Here is a 26789-nt window from a genome sequence, read left to right as displayed (position 1 = left end):
CTACTCAGTTCTAGAATATGTCAGCCTTCATAGTGTGGAACAATTTGGATCAGAATTGAAACAAACGCTGTGAAAAATTACACAGGACAAAGATTATATTCAGAACACATCTGGTTTATGTGGGCTTAGTTCAGGAGTATCCACTTGCATGGTGAGCATATAACCTAGAACTAAGAGGATTTCATCTCACTGTCCCCTTAGATAGAGAAATGAGGGAGGAAAGAAAGGAAAACATGTTCTATAAAATTCTCTGGAACGGAGCTTTGCTCCCACAGACTCTGTTTATGCCAGCATCAAGGGAATGCAAAACAATCACTCCATGCACACATTGGTACAAGAAAGCACAGACAACAGAGACCTGCTATAATCAGAACCAGTTTTGGAGTATAAAAGAGTTTTTAACTTACCCTGTAATCAAACTGCACGTCCATGTATTTTCCAAATCGGCTGGAGTTGTCATTCCGAAGGGTTTTTGCATTTCCAAAGGCCTGAGATGAAAATTATTAGAGAAAAATAAATAAGCACCAAATAATATTATTTATAAACACTTTGGCGAAGCTGATGGTTGCTTATTCAGTCTTTAAAGCCCAGGCCAGTTCTTTTTGCAAGGGAAACAGAGAAGGAAAGATTGCTACCCAAAATCTAATGCTGATCTTTATACCCAGAGAACAAAGAACTAAGCAAAAGATCTTTGCAAGCACTGCAGATGGAGCATGCCTCTGACAATAATTCCATGCCCCCCTAGCTCACTGCTGACAACACATCACATCTGACAGTCTTTACAAAGCTTCCTCTTTTGTCACAGCTATTTGTTTGCAGTCACCTCTAGCTCAGCTCACAGTAGGCACTGTCCCCACTCATGGGGAGCACTCCTTTCCCCTGCACACAGCACACATTTGAGTACAGAGTGCAAATATCATAGGGAACTACAAAGAGAGCTCAGGGCTGGACACTAGAGGACACCACAACACTAGGAAATGCACCCACAAATGAATTTATAAGAGGGCAACGCTGCCCACAGTGGACACATCCACTTGGGCTTGGCAAACTTGTGCAGAACACCAGAACTCTTCCCATGCCAAATTCCTCACCAAATTCCACAGCATGGCTACTCCAGGATTGTTCCTGGTGGACAGGAAAGGGCCAAGTAAGTTCTGCAGCAGAAAGCCATTTCTTTGGCTTGGAAGCAGAGTGGGATTCCCCAGTGTGCAACACAAACCATCTGCCCACACATCCTGACCCAATGTCCCCAGGACACACTGTCTGTTCTGCACACACAGCTTGGTCATGCCCATCAGGGGGGTCCAGCTGCCCCCACCCACTCAGCTGGAAAATGTGAGTGCTGTTGGTATGACTCAAGGCCAAGTTTCCATGCTGCAGGCTCTCCAGTTACCTCCAGGACAGGATTGGATTGTAAGAGGCGATCCTTCACGGTTTCAACCTGCTGGCTGGCAGGGCAGGTGACAGCATAGTACTGCAGGATCTTCTTGGTGGCCTCTGTTTTCCCAGCCCCACTCTCCCCGGAGATCAGGATGCACTGATCCTTCCTCTCTGTGCGCAGGGAGCGATAGGAATTGTCTGCAATAGCGTAGCTATGGGACAGGAATAACCAGGAATTAGTTTGGGAAGAGCAGAGACTCCTTAGTTAAGACTGCCCCACAGTGTGAGCTCCTAGCAGGAACACCTCAAAAAAAAAAAAAAAGGAAGAGCACATTGCTCCAGCACGCTGGTGATGACACAGGAGATTGCTGACATCTCCATACACATCTTAACCACTAAGCCAAGTTTCTGCAAGGTGATAGCACAAACCTACCAAATCCCTTTTTCTTTTGACTCTGACAAGGAGAGTTTCTGTAGAAGACTGGTGCAGACAATCTTCCTTTTCTATATACACAGGATCTCTCAACACTGATCCCACAGGACAAACAACAAGCATTACATTCAGGAAATGTCTTGTTTCCTATCAACCTTTATTCTATCTTGTTTTTTAAGTGAAGAAACACTCAGAAGGTCACAAGTGCACTTTGCTATCCGGGTGGCTCCTGAAGAGCCCAATCTCTTGTAGCTTCTCCCAGATTGTAGGAAGAATTGGATAAACCAGCACAGAGTGATAAACATCTTGCATAAACTACCATCCAACTTAGGCAAAACACCACCCAAAAGACCACAGGGTTCCTCCTGCCAGATCTGATTGCTGCTGGCCCTGGAGCCCTGCTCTTCCTTCACTGCTTTTTTCTTTCTCTCCTTTTTTCCTTCCCACAATAAACCAGACAGGATTTTATACCAAGAATCACACACAATTGTACAAGACCAGAGAGCAAGAGGATGAGTCCTGCTTAGAGAAGGAGAGGAGAAGGACCAGATGCAGTGCAAGAGGATAAGAATAAGGACCATTAGCACTTCAAAACACACTCATTTAAGAAGACCTCCACAACAGTATTTTCTGCTGTCTTACATGATCAAGCAGATCTCCTGTCTTTGTAGATTTGAAAACCTTGTAGTAGCTTTGCTTTTTGTTTTTTTTTCCTAACTCTCATGCTGTGAAATTAATTAGAAATAATCACACCAAAATAACAACCGTGGCCTTCTCAAGTCTATTAATACTTGGTGCTAAGGCAACACCAATGAGCTACCTAGCAACACAACTGCACCCCTGCCCCCCTACCCCACTGAAGTCATCAAGTCCTTCTCTTCCTATCCAGATTCTGTCTCTGGAGCATTTTGAAAAGGGCTGAATAAATGAAAATTTAATTTAAATTTTAAGAACTGCCTTTAGACTGCATGCCTTTAATGGGTGGTTTTAGAGTGCTGTAAGTTCAAGCAGAAAGCTGGCAGCCATGCATCCCACATACAGAATCACTTATAGATGTTTATGGTCCCATTTGGAGTCACTGTCTCAGCACCCGCTGCCAGGCTATAAACAGGCCAGGATATGATCACTCTGGGAAGTATTCTGTGTTTCAGGCCCATAGGGATAACTTTTCTCCTCTGAAAGGCTATGTGTGACACACTTCCAGAGAACCCAGTGCTCAGGCTTAGCCTTAAACCATTTTGAGACTGGAGGAGCAATATTGAAGTATATTGGCTTTCTAGAATCAGTTTAGAACATGAGAGAGAGGAAAAAAAGACAGCTGCAATACTGTAAAAGGAGAAGCAGAGAGTACTACACTACAGAGTGTTTCAGTGATCCTCAGGATATTTTAAAATCCATAAATAATCAAACTATGCAATGTTTTTTTATGGAACGATAAAAACATTTAATAAAAAATACTGTTCTCCTAGTTGGAGCAGCACTGGTACTTGGTACTGCAGCTCTTGAAGGCTTACCTGTGAGCTGCAGAATTTATATTTTCTTATGGGACTAGTTAAAATAACAACAAGAATGGCCTAAGAAATAATCAGCTACTTTAGGCTTTAAGTAATGCTGTTTAGCACATCCAGGAATTAAAGCATACCTGCTTAGAGCTTCACATACATGAACACAGCCATTGTGATCAGTCCTAAACCTACTGCACACAAATAAAAAGGCACCCACAGTCCCAAAAATTTTCCAGAGTTACACCATTCTCATCTAAGGACAACAAAGGCCTCCAGAGTACCCTGATCACAAGCAGTGTGGCTGCCTGGAAGGCAGGACTGAGGGAAACTGATGCATCAACAAGAGTGTGCAAGAGTTGACAGCAGAGTTGAGGCTGGGGTGAGGCTGGAGCAAACTCTGCACCTTGAAAAGCTGCTTCCCCAGGAACTGCCTGATGCTGACTTAAGCCCCTGCCAGTTACTTTCCTGGGGCATCTGCACACAGACGTGATGTATTAACACACTAGGTCAAGGGGAGAACTTGGCACATTTTTTCAGGTTTAGTAGTCTCCCATATAAAAGTGTACAGAAGAAGCCTGAAACACCATAAACCCCACATTTTTATCATTACAAATACAGCTTTGAGTGTTCAGATTTTCCCAAGTAATGCTGTTTCTCTCCCCTCTGTGCCTGCAGTGCATACTGTTTTGCTTACACTCTTGGGGTGTGTGCCAGTAATAAGAAACAGTCCAAACAGTCTGCTCAAAAATAATATCATTTACTCTTCCAAGAACTTCTTAATAACAAAACAAAACCAAACAAACCCCAACAACACACACACACACACACACACACACAAAAAAACCCCAACTCCAAAAGGTGCTCAGAATTTGGCCCTTGGTCCTGAAAGAAAACATTTTGGAGCCAAATATCCTCAGCTCTCAGTCATCTTCCTCTTTCAGTCTGACAAAAAAATTCAAATGCGTTCAAAAATAACTTTAAACCTCAAACTTTTTTTTTTTTTTTTTAAATGGGAAATTGGGAATGCTCACCAGGCCAGACCATGTAAATAAATACATTCCTTGTTCCAACAGGCTGACGGTATCTTAGCAACAAGGGAAATACCAGATAAATATTGGTCAGGCAGTAAAAGCAGAGGTAGGAAAGAAACCACCACACATCCAGACACACTCCTTCCCCTAGTTAGCCCAGTGCTGAATGAGGGATGTAGCAGCAGGGGAAACTCACAGCCCGGACATGCAGACCCCAAGTAACCCTGGAACAATGAACTCCTGTCCTGCCAGGGCTGGGTAAGCAGCCCTGTTCCTCCAGCCAGGAAGGAACCAACTCCCTTTCCAAATACTGCTCTTGCAAAGGCAACTCATCCTCTTTGGAGAGAGGAACAGGAATAGAAAAAGCCATACACCACACCCTCCGAAGGATCCTTTATATCCCTCTGGTTTTCTGGGCTGTGTCTGGGACAAGGAAAAGTTCTGTTTGCTTGTTTCCACATGTCACCATTGCACACGCCTGTGTGGGAATGGTACAAACTGCACTGTTTACCCACAGGCCACTCACAGGTGAGGAGAAACTTCATAGAAGCTGACACCACGATATCGCTCCATGTTCTGTTTACTGTAGATTTCCAATTCTTTGTATGGATTAACAGACACCAAAACGGAGCCAATGTATGTCTGAAAAAGAGAACACAAAGCAGAGAGGTTACAGAAGGTCTGGCAGCAGATGCTATGAGAGCCCCGACTGCTCTGAAGGCTCTACATTGTTGACAAGGGCTGCCTGCCCCAGTGCACTGGGGATGCTGCTGAGGGCTTCCTAAGAGGTCAAGGGTGCTGAAGAAGTGACCTCTTAGCACAGTGAGAATGACATTGTGAGAGTCAGGCTAGACACATTCTCCTTGCTGGATAAACAGGACTTGCAAGCAGTCTTAGAGCTTCCAACAAACTGTAACACTGGATTATTTCTGATACAGCATTTAGGATCAAGTTAAATCGTGAGAATGCTGAAAGCCACCACAGGGTGAATTAATGAAACAGAAGACTGTGTTGTGACTTGTGTTTTCAGTGCAGGCACAACCTGTAAATGCCAGCAGACCTCCTTGGAGCACTTCAGTAGTGCCTATATCTGCTGACATGACAGTGACCCAGACTAGTTCTGACACGAGCAACCACAGTCAATTAAAGTTGCTACCACCACCTCCAAATCCAACTGCAGCACACACACACCCAAATTCAGGTCATGATGAACACGGTGGCAGCTGTCACTCTGCTACTCACATAGATCAGATTCTCCTTGAAGCGTTTCCGCAGGTTCTCGATGAAGGCAGCTTCACTGGTGAAGTTCTCAAGCAGGACAAAATCCTGCACCCCTACACGGTCCCGGGCTGTCAGAGCACTCTCCATGGTCAAACGAATCCCGTTAGTCCCTGCTCCCTGCAACCAAAGCAGAGGAAAGTTGGGATATCTGTGGGTTTTCATGTACCTCACTGAATCCACAAGAACAATTACCACAATTACAGACAACCTATAAACAGGAGAGGATATTAGAATAACCCCACTCCTGCTAAAGAGACATGGGAGTGTATACTAACACTTAATCAGTTGCTTTATACTAATTGCATTGATGGAAAACAAGCCAGCACTAGGGAAAAGCTCTTGCTGAGTTTCCAATCAATTTAAGGGAATCAATCAGTCCAACATGCATTTCATAAAGAGAAAAAAACCTGGAATTTCTTTTCCCAAGTATCTTTTATCAGGAGTGAGACTGAAATGTGTTCTCTCTACTTTTCTTTCTCATTTCGTAATGGGAAGACGTTTTGAGGCAAGGAATCTTTTATGACTAATGATGATTCATCTAATGAGCAAACAGCTTCACATTGCTGAGCAATTTGAAAGCTTTAGCAAGATACCCAATGGGAAAATTCAGAAGGAATGACAAATAGGCATTTCTGCATCCCATGCCATTGAATTTACTGTGACACTAACATCTATCCCATGTGTCAAGCAACTTCTGTTCCCTCTTTTGAAAGTTACATTTTCAATGTGATGTGGTTCAGGCACAACTATCTTCAGAAAACAAAAGTCTGCTGACTTCTTACTTCACTCAACCTCATGTGCTAAAACAGGGAGGGGGAAATGTGTACCAAGTGATTCAGTGCTTGCAGGGAAAATTTCTACTAAAGGCAATGAGACCCAACAGACAGAGAATATACAAGGCATAGAAGAGCAGAAAACATTACAGAAGTCAGAGACAGGAGATACAATGTCTTAAACAATTTCCCTTGCATCTGTCTGCATTTCCTTATCATATTCTTAAACCTTTCTTCCTCTGCAAACTCCTTACAGCAAGCATCTGTGTCCTAACTCATCTCCCTAAAGCTCTAATGAGAATCTGTTGTTAAAATCTAGGATGTTGCCATCACTTGCATAAGCACCAATGGAATGTGTTTCTAAAGAGGTTCATTTACTAATAGCAATACCCAGGCACCCCCAAAGCCTGCACAATGATGTAGATGATTTTTGCTGACTCACTTTGTCAGGTAGTTCCTTCCTGCTCCTTCTCAAGATATAATAGTGGTCAGACCACAGACACTGATGGTGTGCAGGGAAAACAAAAAATAAACCACACAACCTTGGTCAGAAGAAAATTTAGCTTAAGATTTCTTAGTAGTAATATAGGCAAGACCCACTTAAGTATAAATCTGAGCCCAAATGGGTGCAATTCTCTCAGTTTGCAGTTTAGACTGTAGCTTTACCTATTTTTGCAAGTTAAAATTGGCTTTCTTCCTGAAAGTCCAGTGCCTGGGCATAAATGACTGCATAAACCCAGAAGCTTTCAGAAGGAAAAATTAGTTCCTACAACTTGCTCCTAGGAAATCTCAAATCCAGATCGACTCTGATGGCTCAAACACCACAAAGAAACACCATTTTACTTCCCCTTTTTATTTTTATGCTTTCCACTTAAGCCTCATGGTCTGGAAGGCCTGATTTCTAAGCTTTGAAAGATCCAGTTTAGAAGGAATCCTGCAGATACTGTCATGAAGTAATCCTTTTTAAATGCCCCTAACTTTCCAAGCCAACTCCTCCACACCTTCAGCAAAAAGCTTTGTTGGCATCTTCTACCTTCTGTGCTAAGGTGAAGAGGAGAGGGATAAGCCCTGGAGAAGAAAGGTGGTGAGATAAAGGACAATCCTGGCAAAAGAAATAAATTATATACATATAAACTCTGCCTAGAAATCAGAATGCTTCTATCAGACCAGTGCAATTCTGCAGCAGCTTTTGGGCAGGGTAATGGGAACAAAGGCAAAACCAAAAGAAAGTAGTTTTCAAGTGGAAGAGTTGACAAATACAGCTGCTTCAAAAATGGCCAAGGAGAAGCTTCCAGTCTTGCACAGTTAATCCAAGTTTATATAATCCTAAAGACTTTCACAGAACATGTCACTTAGCAGTTTCAGCAGCTCTTTCATCAGCCACTCCCTCCAGCTTGGGACAGACTGATCCCAGCTGTACACATCCAGACCAAGGAAGCTGCCATCTATCCTGCTAAAAACACAGAAAACTGCACTTCAGCTGCCTCCTCTGGGACAGGCATTTAAAACTCAGCAGCTTTCAATCTCCTCCACATTTTTTTCCCGTTCAACCGCAGCCCCTGTCCATGAGAACAAAACAACTACCTGATATTTTCAGTCAGTTTTCAAAAAATAATGCAACTTTTCAGCAGTCATTAAATGTAACCAGGTTACCTGTTCTCCAGCATATGAACTTGAATCGCTGGGTTGTACCTCCCTAAGGCTGAGCTCAGTGAAAATATAATCAGTCTTAAACCACAGCTGAGCAATATGGGCTTCTCTGTGCCAGCATTTGCTTATTGGCTTCACTGCTTATGTCCCCGTCTACCACCAGCTTTAAAATGTCAACATTAACTACTTCACTGCCAAAAACTGCCACAGATGCAATCTAAACGGAGGTGAAAACGAATCCTTTTTGCCAAATGGAAATACAATAGTAATGTAAAAGGAAGATAAAAGCGGGTAAAGGAGACACTATTAAGAAAAACTGATCACAGCGATGACCATATGTTCCAACTAAATAATGAGAGTGGCAGTAAGGCACTGAATAAATTAAAATAATTAAAATGTTAGTTATGTTACGTTAGCAGGCAGACGTCAAATCTGGTGGCTGTAAATTAAAACGCTAGAAAACCCAGTCTGGGGGTTAAATGTTACGGTGAAGCTAATTAACTATTAAAGCAGCTTGCCTGTGGAGGACTGGCTCCTTTAGTGTCTTTGCAGTGGACAGATTTATCTCTGCCAAAACGCCTCCAGCTGACGTACAGCTCATTTACAACATCCTCTGCTCTCTGCTATGCAAGAGATCAGCTTGGACAACTCCAAAAGCCCTGTGGCAGAGAGTTTGTTTTCCCAATAATTATGAGAATATAGGCTGTGAGGATCTGACTAGATCTCTCCTTGTACAAACCAGTTTTCTTTGAAGTTGCTAGGAGAGTACAGTCGTGGATGAGCAGCTCTGACAGTGAGAAACAGGCAAAAGGACCATCCAAACCTGCCCTCTGTGCAGCTGCACCCTTTGGCTTGCCCTAGTACTTGTGCAATAAACTAGACTGGAAATCTGACATGGATTAAAACTAACTTAGACTTTTTTTTTTTTTTTCAAATGTATTTATTACTGCTCATTTTCCCACACTGATTGCACACATAATCACTCACAGAGGCCAACAGAGAATTGTGGGACAAGACTGGGAACTGCAGCAGAGATGGGAAAGAACATGTATTTGAGCAGCAGGACTACTTATTACTGTTTCTTAAGTGCCTGTGAGACTACCATCTAAGAGGCAAGCTAGGTGTAGTCTAATGGCTCACCTCACCAAGCCAAACACCCTACATCCTCTCCTTTGGACTTTGCCTTCCTGGCAGATGTTAATGCCAGCAATTACCTGTCTCTAACTTGAACCAATGCAGCTCATTGAGCCAGCAAAACAAAGCAGGAAAAAAGCAGCTGGTAGTTTTCTGTCAACACAGTGAGCGGAATCATCTTATCATGGCATCAACATGAGTGTCAGACCCAGGGCAAGGAAAGAGAGAAGTGATGCCTTCCTGACACCAAGAAGTAGTTAAGTGAGTTCTGCCATGTGCAACTTCACCCTGCCTATAGGGATCAAAAGGAGGCCCAGGCCACAGATCCCAATCTCTGGTGGACATTTCAAACTAATGCCACACCCAGCAAAGGCTGCAAACAGGGAATTATAGAAATCTGAACAATCTGCATCTGATCTTGGTTCCTGTGGGCTTAGGAGTGGCTGTGCCTTCTCTCTCAAACTCACCTTCCATCACATACTAAAACTGTCCTCATGGTCACTCTTGCTCAAGAGAGGTACAAGCTGAATTTTGCCACTGTGTTTCTCAAACCCATCCTGAGGTACAGTTTCAAGGGACCCATTCCCACAGTATTTTAAGCCACTCTTGGCTTTTAATCTCTTCTCCAGAGCCATGGGCACAACAGTGGCTCACTGCCAGGAAAGGAAAAGCTGTTACCCCTGGATGGTGGGGTCCAAGTCAGAGAGACTACAAAGTGGCACTACTGCCACATGCCTTTTTCTTCCATGTGATTAAATTTTGGGAAAGATTTTCAGCTGGTGTAAACTTGTGCTGCTCAATGTGGGCTGCAGAGCCAGGTTTATGTTGGCTGAGGTTCCAGCCTTTCTTTGTAATCATACAAGAGTCAACAAGGCCAGAAAATACCCTTCACAACAGCCCCTGGGAGTACAAAAGCACTCGAGACTACCAAAGAATTTCCTAAACTGATCTAGTAAGTCTCCAATGTGGTGCTGTGAAGGTGAAAACAAAGACTTTTCTTGTAAGCTGTGCTAGATGCCGAAGTGTGATTAAAGACTTTCCTCTGCTTAGGACTTGGAGATCTAATACACCTCAAAAATGAAAACCAAGACCTTTTCCTGTGCATAACAAAATCCAAAGCTCTTGAGTCACTCAAAGCACATCAGGGAAATTTCCTTTTGTGACAGAAGATGGAGGGTAACTCTGCCACGAGCACATGAGTTCATGGCTCATGTGGACTGACCAAAAAGCTTCTTCCACTGCTTCGTCCATTGCCTGGTCTACAGGCATGCAATGCCCAGCAGCCCAGCATGTCTCTAGGAAGGAGTCTTTTGCACCAAAATTTCCCAGCCCTGAGGGGTACCTGAGTGGTCAGTGTTGGCACAAGAGCTTCTGGCTGCTGAAAGAACAGGCAGCATCTGGAAGCCTGGGCAACTTACTCCTTCCTGGAGCATCCATGAGTGAAGTTCATGAAAGCACCTGGAGCTCCCAAAGTACCTGGTATTGTATGGAACAGGGAAGCTTTATAATCATCTGATTTAAAAAGAAAAGTCACAGAACGTAAACACGATTTCTGTTTCTATAGGTAAAATGTAATACTTCCCTCTGACAAGGCATTTTTACAAATTAGCCAGTGTCCATTCAGTAGACCAGGAGGTTTGCACTAAAGGGACCACAGGAAGTGGGTGCAGTATGGGAAGAGGTAGGCACCTTTATCTTGGTATCAAGTGAAAGATGATTGATCTGTGGGTTCCAGAAATAGTTACAAAGCCGGGAATGGAAGAAAAGGCAAAACCCAAATGTGAGTAGGAAGAGAAATTCAGATTAGATTCTGGAAGACAATAATAAGTCTGAACCAAGAACGAATGTCTTGTGGGGAGGTGGCAGTTAAACATTTGTCTCCTGGACAGTATGACATTCTTCACTGCCATGTAGAAAAGTCCTCTGATTTCTACTGCACTCTACAGCCTGGGAAGGGGTTTGGACATGGTATGGGCTAGACAGCACAGCAGAAAAAAATCAACTCCTTTATTTAGGGCCTCAATTCCTGAGGTGCAGAATGGGATAGTTCTTCTTTCCTTTTACAGAGAAAGTAATAATGAAAACAACTGAGGTGGACTTGAATCAAGGGATCTTAGTCAAGCACTTGCTGCCTGCCAGCGAATCCCTGACAGATTGAAGTGCAGCCACTGAGGATCCTCCTCCCCTCTTGCCACACTGAAAATTAGCTGCAAATTTTGGTCAAAGAACTCTCCGTTTGTGAAGAAGTGGGATGGAAAGAGGGATCCCTGAAAGGCAGCTCCAGTTCTCATGTAAAAATGCTCTGCATCCAACCACATGGATTCATCTGCCCCGTCCAAAGCCACTTGAGTTCAGACAATAATTTCTATGGCAGAAATCCCCTGAATTCAGCTTGTTTGGTTTAAAAATTGAAATAACAAAAAGAAATGTTTATTTTGCTTTTCATTATGTAAGCCAAACAAAGTTATTTCCCATAAAGTGGTAAGCTGCTCTGAGCAGATAACTTGAGAAAAACTGGAACTCTCAGATCAAATGGCATCAAAACCAGAGAACAACTCTGGTAATACCAACCAGTAGAGTTGAAGGGAACAACTTCAACCTGCAAAAAAACCTTTAAATGTCAGCAGCTGCCACTCAAGGGCCATTTATAGAAGAATCATTTTTTATTCTTGCTTCTTTTAGAGCAATACGTCTCCAACAAAGGAATGTCTGGAGTCAGGGAGCACTTGCCCATGCTCAGAACATTCCCCATTTTAAACCACATGTTTGAAGGATTTAACTACAAAATACACTATTCAAAAAACTATATCAAAAAAGAGAAATGTTACTTCCTTGACTAGTTCTCATAAACTATTTACTTTGAAGTCTTCCACATTTTGAGCAGGGACAAACTGGAATACATTGAAACATATTTGAAAATATAGGGGAAGGAAGCTTATTCTGCTCTCCCAAATATTTTTTACATCCCCACCAGCAAACTACCTGGAAGTTAGAGTTCTGCCTCCCTCACTTTCCCAACTAGAGAACCATTAAATCTCCCAACCTTTGCATCTGCAAAGCAGAATGGGAAATAGGAGCAATGTATCACACTGTGTGCTTTATTTTAATTATCAAATGCATGTAGGTCATGGGGAGTTGGAATTGTGAAAGCAAAAATTCAATCTTTAGGAAAACAATAACACAGAGTGCAGATGTTGTTGCAATTAATATAGTAATCAATGACATTTGACATTTGCAACACTGAACAGTAACAATCTACCTAAGGAGGTCAAATGTAAACTAGAAATGGAAATTGTGATAGACCAGCAACCAAAGGAAGCCATGGAGATTGCATGGAAAGCAGGTAATGTAATTTGTTAAATGTTTATAACATAATTATATTTTCTAGACTTTAGTTTTTTAAGAGAGGGAAGGAAGCTAGGAAAAGAGAGCAGTTTGTAGTGAAAAGAAAAAGGTAATTAAAAGAAGTGATTTGCAGGAGAGGAGAAATATTTACCCTCAGAGGCTTTGCTTGTATTTCAGTCAACAAGCTAAATATAAAATAGCAGTAAGAAAAATGAACTAGGCAAACCAGAAAGATCCCCAAGGCTGGAAAAGTAAATACACTGAATTTCTGTATTTAAGGAGCTGACATTTTTGTTCCTGAACAGATGACACAGGCAACTGATACCTTAAAGATGTTGCTGATCACAGTATGCAGAGCAATCCTACCTGTGACCTCAGGTCAGAGGCCTGTGCATTCCATGGTAGCTTCAGAAGACAAGCAGAAGGCATAAAAAGCAAGAAGTCAGATCACTGCCCTTCTAAGTTATTCCATTGACTTCCAGATCACAATGAGCAAGTGAGAGGGGAGCAGGAACTCAAACACTGGTAGGAGTCACAGCATGCACTTGCTGCCCTCCAGCTTGCAGGAATGGGGTGCTAACCCTGCAGCCCCGTTCACTGCTCTCCCATACCTGCTGGTGTATTCCCCTCTGAATGCACACATCCTTTCAATGCTCTTACTACATCTCACACTGTGACCCTTGCAGAACTCTGCCCTTCCCCTCACCAGACGTTCCTACCTTCCCTATTGGATTCCACACACCCCACACAACCATTTCAGACCATTATGTCTGTCAAAGATAGTAAAACTTTCCAAACAGCACAAGCACTCCAGTGCATTTCTAGGGCATGTGAAGGGCACTTCCACACCCACATGTTCTCTTAGAGAGTATCAAGCACCACCCAAGACAACGTCACATTCACACAGCACATCTAAAACCTTTTCTTGATTCCTTTGCTGTACTGGGATTTGCTGGTTCCACCATCCTCCATGACAACTGAAATCCAATCAGAAGCCTCTTGAGCACTATCAACACCACCTGCTCCTGCAGGAAGAGAGGAAGCAGGTCCTCTAGAAGCTCTGTACTTTCCTTCATCACTAAGACCCTTTTTTCAGATTGTGGTCAACACTTGACTATTTGGGAAAACATGCAAGGATCTCCAGATTGAGCAGGTATGAGATACTCCAGCCCCATGATAACTCCTCTTCAAAAGTCAGAGAATTGCTTAAATCTACAGACATAACGTTTTCAGTCCTTCTCTTCTTAAACTTTTTAAGTTTACCAATTAATGCCTTGAACATTCCTACCCAGTCAAAAGCCCATGTGCATGTTTTCATAATGTTCCCTCATTCTCAACCTCAACATTTTCCAGTGTCAGTGAATTCCATGGCTGATTACACTTTGTATTAAAATAATCTTTGCACCTCTTTGGCAACATTTAACTTAACCGAATGTTCCTCTTCCTATAACACAGAAAAACAGAGCTCACAATCTGCCTTCTCTATGACACTATTGTACATATTTTTTCCCCTTCTAGTGTCTGTCCCACATTGCAGTACACAGCTAAAGCATGGATAAAATTTTGCTCAAGTAAATACACCCTGGAGGAACTGAGTGGCAGCGAGTCCTTAAGAAGGTATTTCCTGATGTCCCCCAGGGTGGCAGCCCTGGAGAAAGAAGCTCAAGTCCCCGGGAAGGACCCAAGCAGAGCCCAGCACCAGTGTGCTGTGTTCACATCCCCATGCCCCTTCCACCCAAGAAAAAGCTCCACCCTTTCATCTCCCCTAAATAAGAGCACAACTTTCTCCCCCCCTCTTCACACTTTTTCAACTCCCACCTTGGCTTCCTCCTCAAACCACGTGTCTCCTGGGTTTAATTCTATTTGAACCCCTTTCAAATAACTTCCCAGGGGTCTTTCGCAAAGCAGGATTAAGCATTTCACTTCTTATCTGAAGCCTTGAAAATCTGTCTCCCTTCTTCTCATACGAGATACCCCCCTGAAAGCTCTAAAACCACCAAAACAATTGAAGAAATCTTACCGCGCCTCTGAACTTCATTTCTGCCTCCTGGCAGCTCCCGCAGAGATTGCAGACTTAAGTTTACGCTGCTCCAAAAAGCAGGAATCTGAGGATAAGTTCTCCCTTCTGTCAACTGCCTTTTTTTTTTTTTTTTCATGACATTTCGGTGCAGTCAGAACTCCTTCCCTCCCACCAGCTCCTACTGGAGCATCCCCGAGAGGGCGTTTTCCAAGGAGAGGAACTCCCCTTCCACAGAGGAGACACCGCTCTGCACAGATGAGAAGCAGCCTCAAAGCAAAGGAATCAGCTGTCGTTTGCCTGCAGCCTGCCTGCGGAGTTCCCGCAGCCCAATGACAGGGGAAAACGGAAAGAAAAGTAATCACAGACTCTGGAAAACCTTGTGCAGAGCCCAGCATGCAAAACCACAGCAAACGGGACAGGAAGCGATGTGCTCCGTTTTGGCAAGTTTTTTTTTGCATGGAAACAACAGCAGCAGCATCAAAAGGACTCCCCGAACCCACTCCCAGCTCACCCCAACCACAGCAAAACTTCCTGGGCTGACGATTACACTGGGAATCACTGGGAATCTCTCAGCAAATCGAAGGATCACAAAGGGTCCAGTTTGCCCTGTCTGCCCTTGCAAGGACTGTATTGGCTCAGCACTATTTTATTCCAGAGAAATTTTGAGGCACCCACCCTCAAAACACCCTCTTCATACAGAGGTCCCCAAGGTCCTTATCACAAAATAACCTGCTCTACAAAGTAAGAACCTTCCTAGCAGGACACTCTTGAGCCCTTAGTCTCCAACCCTTGCAAGCAGAAGTAGCATGTTACAGGGATCTGTAATGAAGCTTGGGTAATGCTTCTGAAGAGGGCGGTGGTGCCACCAGCTCTTCTGCCTTCATTAAATTTCGTTTTGAAAAATGACTCAAAAGTACCTCTCAGTTCTTGCACAACTATTTGGAACAATTTTTATTCACTTCTTATCGTCAATCAGCTGCGGAGTTAGGTGAATTATTAATAGAGGCAGCCTCAGGGTACATTTCAGGGGTGAGTTTAGCACTGGTCTTTTTCAGAGCATTGAAAAAACCAGACAGTACTTCAAAACCCAGCTCCATGCAGGAGCACAGGTAAGATCAAAGGTAATCTAAGCTACATCTCCCAAATGGAGTCACATCAGCCACTATCGAAACACAACAGCAAGCTCTGAGCCAGGAGTTTTCAAAGTATAATTAGAGCTGCAGCCTGGCAGCTCTAATTCTTCAGGAGGACAATGTCTGCTCTCCATCATAATTTCTCAAATCAGTCTAGTTGTAGTCAAACAACAAAGTCAATAAAACTCATGTTACAATTTTAAGTTATGTATTAGCCCTGAGTTATCTTCACAGCAACAACTTCACCTTTCCCCTAGTTTATACCTCCTAACACTTCCCTAAGAGGAGAATATACAAAAGCCCAATGTTTAGAAATACATTTTTTACAAATGGCCCTTGGCTTTTTAATGCAGAACTCATTTATTTATTCACTGGGAAAAATCTTTACTCAAAATGTGGTTTGTTTGTTGTTTTTTTTTTCTGTACTCAAACTACTGCCCAGCTCTTGTTGGCAAGAAAAACTGTGTGGGAGTGGGTTAGCCTGAAGTGGGAGGGGAAAAAAAGAGTTGAAAAGCAGAGATACCCAAACTAATTTTGATCTAATTTTGATCTAAAAGATCTTGATTCCAAATTACTAAGGTGACAAAACCAGGCTCTTCTTTCAGGCCACAGAGCCCAACCCTCATCTGTGATTTCTGCTGAGGGTTGCTGGCTAGGTTTGTACCCCTATTACAGGCAACCACAGGCAGAGGTATGAATCAAGTTTTCCAGGCCTCACCAGTTAGAAGTGACTCATACAAACCCCGGATTAGAGCACTGGGATTGCTCTGCTCGTTGCTGATAAGCAGCTGATTCCCTGCATACAATTCCACATTCAAAGCAAGGGGACTGGAAACCTTTCCTGTCAGCCCTGCTCCGATGGGCTCACAGAGCAGTGCGTGACTGCTCCAAGCTACACCCGCAAGCAGTGGCTCTATTGGGAAAAAAACCAAAAAACAGAGGTTGGCCCCACAAAACTGGCAGTAGCAAACCAGTCTTCCCCTCTGCTGTGCCAGTTCCACTGCACAATCTAAATCTGGAGGTCAGAGACGTTGACTTGGGTTTATGCTATTTAAAATCAATGTAGATCACACCTACATTATTCCAAAGGCAAAAAGGTGTCAAGTTAATCTATCAATGTATCTCTTTTTTTCTGGATTTTTATAATATTAATTGCTTCAGCCTTGCTGAACACATATTCCATAATTAGAAAGCACTTGGCAAAGATACCATGGGAAACAAACCACCCTAAACAGGCCAGGAATTTGAGAGCCCTTCCTCTTGCAGGTCAGAGGAACATCTTGAACAAAAAATAGACATTTCTTTAACCTGTCACACGTGTCCTGCTGCCCAGCCTATACTGACCTAAAACTGATTAAAATGCCTTACATTCCTAAGACACCCTACAGCAGAAACTGAAGGTTCTGAAGGACATTTGTCCCACTGGTTAGGAAAAAAGCCCTGTTCCTGCAAAGGATGAACTTTTGACTGAATGATAAATGGATAAATCAGTGCCCTGCCAAAGAACCACTACTAAATACTGTAACAAGCTTAAAAATGAAGCAGAACCTCATCCCCATATTATGAGCCCTCGTAAGAATTGTCTGGTTTTTTACACTCTTTTTTTGTTTATACTAATGTATGGCTTCTTTCCCCATGCAGAGTTGCTAGCTGTTCCTTGAACAACTAGTTAGGACAGAAGCTTGGACATAAATTGGCCCCTGGAGACACAACATTCCTCCTCAGTTATGAAAGTGCAGACCTATAAAGGTTAAATAAAAAGCCCATTATACTCACTCAAAAGGTGTCTCAAGATGGCAAAAGTTCTTAATTTTACTGCAAACTTCATGACACCACAAGTTCTCGATTCTGTGTGAATGTGTTTGCACGATTATAGACAAAAGCTTAAAAATATGTTAGGTGTGGCCAAAGAGTTCAAAAACCAGAAGACAAAGAATATTTAAATTATTATTTTGGACTCTAATGCTTTGTAATGCCTAGAACTGTCAGTACTGGTTTTGTTTGTTTCAAGAAAGCTTCAACAGTGAGAACATTAAACTTCTTTTCTTCCCAAGCTTGATCTTTCACAAATAAACAACAATATTAGAAGAAAAAATTAGAATTTCAAAAACTGAAGATGGAGATTCACACCTCTGCTATCCACTATTTTCACACCTCTGATGACAGATGCATTTGAGAAACAGCAGATTAAGAAGCACATAGGCAGCACTCATTTTTAGTTATGGCTCCTGCACACACACAATAATTTTGGGTCTATGATGTCAGCAAAAACAGAAACTGGGTTAATCTAACAAATTAAGATAAATTTTCCTTGTTGTTGCTCTCTGCTGAACCAGCCAAACAGAAATGGATGACTGGCTTTGACAGTGACCATCAGAACAAAGTCCCACTTTATAATTACCAGATGCCCTTAACATGATGCCAGTTTGTCTCATGCATGTGGCTGCTCTGGCTCTGTCCCTGGCTTAGGGCTGTGTTCTACAGGACCAGAAGACAGTTGCCTCTACAGCTTGATTTTACAAACACACCCTGCCCGTTCTGAATCCAACAGTAACTGTTCAACTATCTTAGTTTAAAAACAACAGTGAATTCAGTTTGATTGCTTTGCCCTTGCTTTGATAGAATCATTTTAAGCAGCTCCCCTGCAGGGTCTGTGGCAGGAACAAGAGGAGCCATCTTGACAGAGCTGTTAATACAAACAGCCTGACTCAGTTCAGCTCATGGACATTCCTCCCAACTGACTTTCTAAACAGTCACTCCCAGTGGCAGGACCTACATCTTCCTTTTAAGGGGAAAAAATGTTTTCACAGGAAAAATTAAGTGTTCAAAGCCTGTGCATATCTCTGTGCTTTCAGTGACCACTCACTCCTTTAAAAAGACGTTCTTGTTGCGTTCAAACCAAGAAAACTCTTCCTCCTTAATATACAATTATTCCTCTTTTTTTAAACACATCGATTAGGTTTCCATCTGTAGGCTGGCAGATCCAGGTGAAATATCCTATTGCACTATTTTTAAAGCAAGCCAACATGAAAAAGAGAATTTGTTTTTCAAAGTACTTGGACAACTAATTCTGAGAGAGAAGAACATGACTGAGGAAGAGCAGGCAGAACCTACAGGCTACAGACAAGGCTTTACAGCTCGCATTGGTGGCTGACAGTTCCTATTCCCTCAAATTTCTTTTTCTGCATTTCTGAAAAGAGGCTTAGTGTTAGAAGGGGATTAAGACTGGAAAGCATATAGTAACAAAAACTTCTTGTTCTATTGACACTAGATAAGGAAAGAGTGAACACTGGTGCTTCGCCTGCATGTTAGACGAAGGAAACAGGATTTCCCTCTGCTCCTCCCCGAGCAAAGATCCCAAGGAAACGTTTCTAATAATAGGAAATTTCTATATAAGGCCAGATCAGCACTAAACTGTTTGCAGTCTGGAAAAGAAGAACATACAAGAGTACTGAAGAGGGAAAGAACTGGCAGAGCAGTGCTCTTCACACACCAGTACTCTCAGGGAAGGCAGCATGCAGTAACCCAAGGTGAGATGGGCAGCACTTAACCTGTGACTCTTCTCTCCTGAGCAGAGAGGGGCCTCTCCCACAGCCCAAAATAGAAAATTAAATGTACAAATTCGAGCTACTGTGTCCATCTTCTATTATGCCCTTGCTTTTCTTGATGGAAGGAAAAAGAACAGACTTTTCAATCCACAAAAAAGCACCTGCAAAGGAGGGCTGAGCAGATCCCTGATCTGGAAAGGGCAGGAGAAGACACAGCCACATCCTAAAGCATGATGTGGCCAGTGCTAAGGCCAAAAGGAGGCTCACAGGATCCCCAGCCTGCCCTTCCCAGCCAATAGATCCATGGTTTGCTCCTGTTCTTTGTGAACTGGACAGCTCATTTTGTTTTAAACTGTAAAGATGCTGGGCACCCGTGGAAGAAGACATTTAACTTAATATCTTAAATGCTCTCATGTAATTGCATGAATGTCTTATAGTTTCAGCAACAGTTTCACCCAACTACAACAAACTCAGCCTGACTTGTCTGGAGCCATAACAGCTCCAGTGCATGCTTTTCACCATCACTTCAGCAGACACAAAACCTGCAAGCCCAGTTAACAACAGATTTTCCTTCTCCTTATACAAATGAAAGGGAGTTTCTACAACAATGCTCACAAAGATCTCATTTGGATAAAGTGATATAACTGGAACATTTCCCTGTGATCCCCAGTGAGGGGTATCTCTCCATCTCTGCTTTCTCTTTGAATAAGGCCAGAAGCTCTGATTTCCCAGTGCAGAGAAAGCTCGCTGAGCAAACACAGCCTGACCCAGCCCATAGCAGCCATGGAAATGAGTACAATATACATTTCTAGACAGGTTTATCACCCAGACTTTTTTCTGACCCCAAGAGATCTCTGTAACAAAATGTACAAATAATTTTGTATCTCTAGCCCTGCTACATCCCATCTCTTTTCTGTCTACAAATGCAGCCCCTGCAGAGCTTCATAGCTTCTAGAGGAACTTGAGAGCAAATCCCAGCCAAGGTAAGACATGGAGCTGAAATAGTCTGCCACAGCAAAGTTAGGCTGAGAGCCTTTTTAAAAAAAGCCAAGCTTAGATACCCTTATGAAAGGCTCATTGATGAGACAGTGAGGCAGAGTTCTGACAGCAGAAGCACTCTTCTACATCACAGCATCAGGAGCTCCACATTCCCAATGAGAACACCTTGATGAGATTAATAATTCCCTGTAGTGTTCCAGAGGATTGCTCTGATGTAACCAGGCTCTCAGGTACCATCTGCACCAGTTGCTCATCTCTTGCCCTTGCCCCTGTACTACCTGGTCAGAAAAGAATGTACACTCAAGAGTGTGTTAAGCTTTCCAGGGCATACAGGAATTCTGCTGGCAAGGGAATGTTTCATATTTATCTTATCTTTAGGAACATCTTGATTTCTGAAGATTTTTAAACTGACCTTTAATTATTTTCCAATTAAATATTTAACATTCTTGCCTGCATAGTGAGGGGAGAAACAAGTGCAGGCAACAAGCAGGATTTTTTCAGAACCAGAAAACATAAGTGGTTATGAGTCTTCAAGAACACCTTTTTGCCTCTTTTCTCATATAATAACTGCTCCATAACAAGTGTAAAGCAATTCAAAAAGATGGTACTGTGAAAAATAGTTTAAAAGGGAAATACATTCCTCCAAAGTAGCCAAATGAAATTGTTTCTTTCAGGTACCATGAAGCTTTTCCTTTTCATAAAGCCTGAATAACACTACTCTCGAACTCTTCATTTGCTGTCTAACCCTCTAAACCATGTACTTTTCTTCAGTAGTGATTAAAGCACAGGTAATATCTGGATTATATTAGTATACTCAAGCTTCCAAGGTCAGAAAAATACAGGCCAAATGGCTAAAACTTTCCTGAAAAACAAAAGAGAGATGATACATGGAATATATTTCTTGAAATTCTGGGTTTTTTATAAAATAGCTTGTACATGAGTGATGTCCCTAAAAATACTCCCAGTCCTCACTCCTGTTAGTGTAATAATAAACCCACTAATAAGGAAAACACAAAGATGAATACATCAGTATAATTTGTACCCCAAATATATTGGTACAATGGCAACTGTCAGGTTTGTTCCATGTAATATCTATTGGTTCAATGAGGAAAAAAAAACCTAAACAAAACACACCAACCTGCAAGTATTCTTGCAACATTTCACTCTGATGCCAGAAACAGGTGATACCTGAGAGAAAGGAGTTCCTATTTTCCTTCTGGGTGTGACTCTTTTTTAATGCAAACTTAGCAATACTATAAGCAAATTACAAACAACCAAGTGGAGCCAAGTTCTGTGAGCCCAGAAAAAGGGCACATTCAATGCTTTAGACATTCAAACCAGTGGAGTAGGTTTTAATTTGATGATTTATAAGTGTAGAGTTTACAGGCTCAAATTGTACTTCCACCACTGGTTTTTGTTTTTTTTTTAATTCTCTGTCCCAAACTGACTTTGTTGGCCTAAGGCAGGCAGTTCTTTTGGGACAGTGAAAAGTTATAAATAAATTCTAATAAAACTATTAGGAAGACAGATGGTACTAAATTTCTTTCAAACCCTTCTTTGTAAGGGAACAAAGAGCATTTTATATTTATTGTGAAGGCATAAGTCCCCTGTAAAAAGTTTAAAGGAAGAGTTTTAACAACAGTCTGGAGTAAAACTAGATCATGACCCCAAAATAAGAATATCCAATAATCTGTAGAAATTCCAGATTATGCTAAAAGAAATGGCCTAATCTGTTTCCAAAAGCAGGGGAAAGCAGACACACAGTGCAGACTGGCTCTCTGGCAGTGTGTCAGACTTGAGGGCTGGCAACCAACAGGAGCACGTGGGCAGATGATATTGCAGCTGCTGTATGTCTGAACTGCTTCCCTTTACCCTGCCTATTCCCTTGCTTCTGAAAAGGAGGGTAAAAGCCACAAGCTGAAGGGTATTGTCTGAGGTAATCTCCTTCTGACCACTCCAACAGTACCCCCAAAGATTCCACAGTGTGCAAACTCCTTAATGTTTTTTGTGAATTGCAAAAATTTTTATCCTAAAATAGATATCCTCAGTTAAGGTGGAATGATAACTTGCAATCATGTTGGCAAAAGTATTGCAGGATGTCTTGAAAACAGAAGCATCGTTTTAGAAGGACATCCCAGATCTCCCAGCATCTGCTTGCACTCATCAGATGAACCAGAATATTGTTTTCCAACATTTTAAAACCCTGTAAAAATGGATACTCCTATTGAAGCAAAACTACAGTAAATTATGATTTTTTAAGTGAAAGAAGAAGAAACCATGTTTTTTAAAAAATCAGAATCATTGGCTTGCAATTTAGTAAGCAACCTTTGAAGTGTAAGAAATATCTCATGTCTAAGACACAATTTCAAGTCCCTCAGGAGAGCCACACTATTCTGCTCACAGCATTTTGAAGATATTCTACATTATCAGAGACAGAGGTTTAATGAAAAACAAAGACAAAACACATACTAAAGAATAATCAAGGAGCCCATTCCTTTGTGGTTCTCAGGAATGCATATTCCACATCTGGATAAACATGTGACTCTGCAATGAATGGAAACACTGATTCCCCAGCTGTGGCCAAGTCCAAATCCTTTCCTTCTCTGATTTACTTGTAGCTCTACATTAGGTGGTTGAAAAACTGCATAAATCCTACTGAGACAGACAAAACAGGTAGTCACAGGAAGGCCCAGCAATCTTCTACTGACCCCTTACACCTACTATGTAAACTTCTAGGCTGTGATCTCCAACTCAAGAAATACTAAAGGAATTTCCACAGCTCCTGTTACTTGAGGCTAATAAGCTGGTTGTGAAAGTTGGGACATAAACAGGAACACCAACTGTTCCACAGCATTCTGTTCATCAAGAGATGAGGACTGGCACCCCTGAGAATAAGAGACAGGAAAAGGGAAGCATCCACTTGTGCTGACAGAGATAATGAGCACATCCTCAAAAAAGTGAAAGGTGTCCTTCTGCCTTGAGGCTACCAGTGTGTAGGTGGGGAGTGCACAGATTAGGAGAACCCATGGAAATCCCAAGGTATCTTTTGTTCTGATGTTGTCTGAGCAAATCCTACTGTCCATGGTAGCCAGGAAGATGACAGGAACTGTCAGAAGTCTCATCCCACTGGATGTAAACACTTTTATTTTCTCTGATTCAACAGGCAGATTCTCTACAGCCTCTTGAGTAAAGTGAGAGTTGCAGGGCCATGATGGAATCTGAGCTCTAGCCTGAAAGAGGAGTCCACAAGTCTGTAGTAGGCATGTCTCACAGAAAATCAGTACATCTTATCACAGACTGTAATACAAAAAATACAAAATGCAGACACTAGCCTGCATATAAATTTTGATTAAATTTAAATTTGATTAAATTTTCAGTTCTAACAGCTCTCAGATATTGCCAGAGCAGCATTTGCTACTTTAGCAATAACATGAACCCCCCATTACCACCCTACAATAATGAGGAGACTGGAAAAGGATGAGAGCTGATGCAGTGTGCATGGCAAGCCATAGATTAACTCTGCTTCACTGAGGCCAGTGGGAACTCTGCCATCAGCTTCAGTTGTCTTGGAGTACACTGTGGCAGGAAAAATGGCTAAGCTCATTTAAATCACCTAAAGAAAAAGAAAATCATCAAAGCATCATTGTTTATTTCAGGAACTATTGCTTGAATGGCTGATCTAGACATAAACAGGGACACAGGGAAGTTCATCACTGTAAATTATTGATCCGCTGCTTTCTAGACATTGAAACTGGTAATTAAACAAATGGTAAAAAGATACTTCATCAATTATAGAAGTGTCACTTTAAATTACACTTGCTCCAGGGTGAATAAAACACAGAGGTTAAATGCTATGGGTACTTCTTCATGCTGGCTTCTTGTTCAAAATCGTCTCTGAGACACTGATTCTAATTCTTTTACATGGCTGCCTCAGAGCTGCATGCTCTTTGCACATATTAATCTAGATAAAGGGAAATGAGAGCTTTTGTTTCACCAATCTTTTTGCACAGTCCTGTGGTCAGGAGAGAAGATTTGAAGCTGAGACTAGTGGGACCCCTCTGCTGGATTAGCTATATGGTCCTAAGTCTTGAGCACAATCCCTGTGAAAAGAGCCTTCCCTCAAAAATCACACAAAAAAAGGTTTTGTCTACTAACAATCAGCTGTGAAATCTGTGATGTACTGAGCAGACATTCAATACTGGTAGGTCTTATGGGTTTTAGAAATATAGTCATGTTCACACCCTCCATGACCTGAAATAAGCCTGGCAAGATGCTTCTGAGGCAATATGGTGATGACATCAAAGCAGAAATCATGTCACAACCATGATGACTACTCCAGTATCATTTAAGATACATTTTTATGTCAGGGTGCATGTCTGACTACATCAAGCTTAAAGTTATCTCAATTTCATGTGTTAAATATTATATAAATGTAGAAATCAGAACTTGCTCTAATACTCATTTTGAAACAAAAACCACATCCAAAGAAGAGCTTGGCCATCTCACAATTACTGGTAAAGACACTCTCTAGAACCAACTCAAACAGGTTTCACTTTGGGAAAGCATTTATTGAAGGATGAGTTCATCAATTAATTGAGACAGGTCAGGGAGTATAATTATTCTAAGTGAAAGACTGCATATGCAGCATAAGCAGACAACTTAAAAGCACATGTAAAAAAGCCCTGACAGGTGGACACAGCTGGCACCTCTCACTGAGCACAAGCAGCAGTGAAGCAATAATTCTAGTAGGCAAGATCAGGGAAGCACGACTTGCTGGTGGAGCCAGAACAATCCTAGAAGTCAAACAACTTGGGCTTGCCATGGTGAAGTGGGAAAGAAATAAAGGTGGGAGTTCAGTTCAGAGGGCAAAGAGGCCAAGGTGATGAAAAGCAGGAATATTCTGTGGAAGGTGGAGATGAATGCTTCATCAGCTGATGCAAATACTCAAAGTGGGAGGTGAAGGGTGGACAGTAGAAGTTTCCTTCAGGAAAGAACACTAGGTCTTGGTATAGGGACAAGAGAATCAAAAGGCTGACTCTCCCCACCACTCCCCAGTAATGAAGCTGAAGCACAAGGAGAGCAAGCTCTGCTGTGTGGGCTTGATGCCAACTGCTCTATGAAGTTTCCCTGGCCTGTTCTAAGGAGAGTTGCACAATGTAAGCCTTTATTCATAAGTGCCTGATGGCGTCCTGTGTATATAACAGCTCCTACCAGCACAACAGTATTTGTGGGAAACGTTAGGAAGACTGTCTAAAGGAGATAAAGTCTTTGAGTTGCAGATGAAGCTGCCAGCTCTCTCTTCCAGCTTGTCAGAGCAAGTCCTTCTAGAAGTCAGCAGCCTGGAATGAAGAGAATCTTGCATTTGTGCATGTATGTATGGTTCAGACAGTCAGGGTGGAGTGGCTGCCTTTAATCATACTTTCCACAATGGGAGGGGAGTGGCAAAGTACAGTGAGTGATGGGCATTTTCTGCAATATATTCACAAATTCCTCTTTTTTGACTTTGTATTTCAAACCTGACCTCCTCTCCTGCTTCTTCTAGCCCCTAAAGAAGAAGGGGAAGGGCCAGTGCACAGAACTGGAATTATTGAGTCCTTCTCATTCTCTGGATTCCTGGTGCCTGTGATAGGCAGCACAAAGGCAACACACACTTGTCCGGTGATCTGATGAATTCCACGTTCTGGAGAATTGCTGGAACAGCTGATGGGTCACAGGAGTAGCAGGTATCAGATTGGCTTGAGTAGGAAGGAACCGTAAAGATCATCTTGTTCCAACCCCCCTCCATGGGTAGGGACACCTCCCACTAGACCAAGTTGCTCAAAGACCCATCCAACCTTAAACACTTAGAGGGATGAGGCCTTCACAGCCTCTCTCAGCAATCTGTTCCAGAATCTTACCACCCTCACAGTGAAGAATTTCCTCCTAATTAAGGTTCTACCCTTCCCTGCAAAGCTAAGCCCCACTGTTCCAAAATTCACTAATCCAAGTACAAACCCATGATGCCTCTGTTGCTCCAGCTTTCCTGCTAGATGGTGATAACCTTTGTGTTTGATATACACACTTAAAGTTGTTTCTTTATTTGTATTCTGCCAGAATCTCTCTTTCCTAGGAAAAAAAATAAGTACCAGTAGAGCATCTAGAAATATGGGCTTCTACTAGCAATTGCCAAGCTTTTTGTAGCTTGTTATGAAGTCTCTAAACAAGAGTGTATGTATAGTACTAAAAAGGAGTAAAGCTCCAAAATAGTTTAATCCCACTGCCCTGTGTTAGCAACAATACTCCAAAGAATTTCAGTTCAAACTGCTTTTGGTTGCCTTCTACCCGCACAATGAGGCTACAGTCCACTAAATCACATGGAGCTTCAATTCCATCTAGAAATAGCCTCCTGAAGTTTCTATTGCAGGATAGCATTTCTACATTTTATTTACTTGGGTGCCACTACTGGTGGTGACAGCAATAACAGCTACAAATTGCAGGAACCTGCATGTATGCCCAGGAAGGGCACACATCCAGATCCAACCTCTTGCACGAAAGGTTTTGGCAGCAAAACAAATTCC

General features: G+C 42.2%; 1 protein-coding gene across 2 annotated transcripts in view; it reads right to left on the bottom strand.

Moving 5' to 3' along the window:
• The window catches only part of MYO1C (myosin IC), a 51862-nt gene that overhangs the window by 16435 nt on the left and 8638 nt on the right, over window positions 1-26789 (bottom strand). The window contains exons 1-5 of one of the 2 annotated variants that reach the window (XM_008490670.2): window positions 14553-14662; window positions 5592-5747; window positions 4876-4991; window positions 1394-1592; window positions 408-488 (exon numbers count right to left, since the gene is read on the bottom strand). In XM_008490670.2, the coding sequence (XP_008488892.1) occupies window positions 408-488; window positions 1394-1592; window positions 4876-4991; window positions 5592-5747; window positions 14553-14570 (570 nt within the window). In that variant the 5' untranslated portion in view covers window positions 14571-14662. Of the gene's footprint in view, window positions 1-407; window positions 489-1393; window positions 1593-4875; window positions 4992-5591; window positions 5748-14552; window positions 14663-26789 lie in introns of those variants that run through there. The other variant, XM_030462314.1, reaches the window with a different exon arrangement.

The sequence above is a fragment of the Calypte anna genome, chromosome 19 (assembly GCF_003957555.1).
Source record: "Calypte anna isolate BGI_N300 chromosome 19, bCalAnn1_v1.p, whole genome shotgun sequence".
NCBI classification, from domain to species: Eukaryota; Metazoa; Chordata; class Aves; order Apodiformes; family Trochilidae; genus Calypte; species Calypte anna.
The sequence above is the reverse complement of the archived record's forward strand: the minus strand, read 5'-3'. Positions and strand labels throughout refer to the sequence as shown.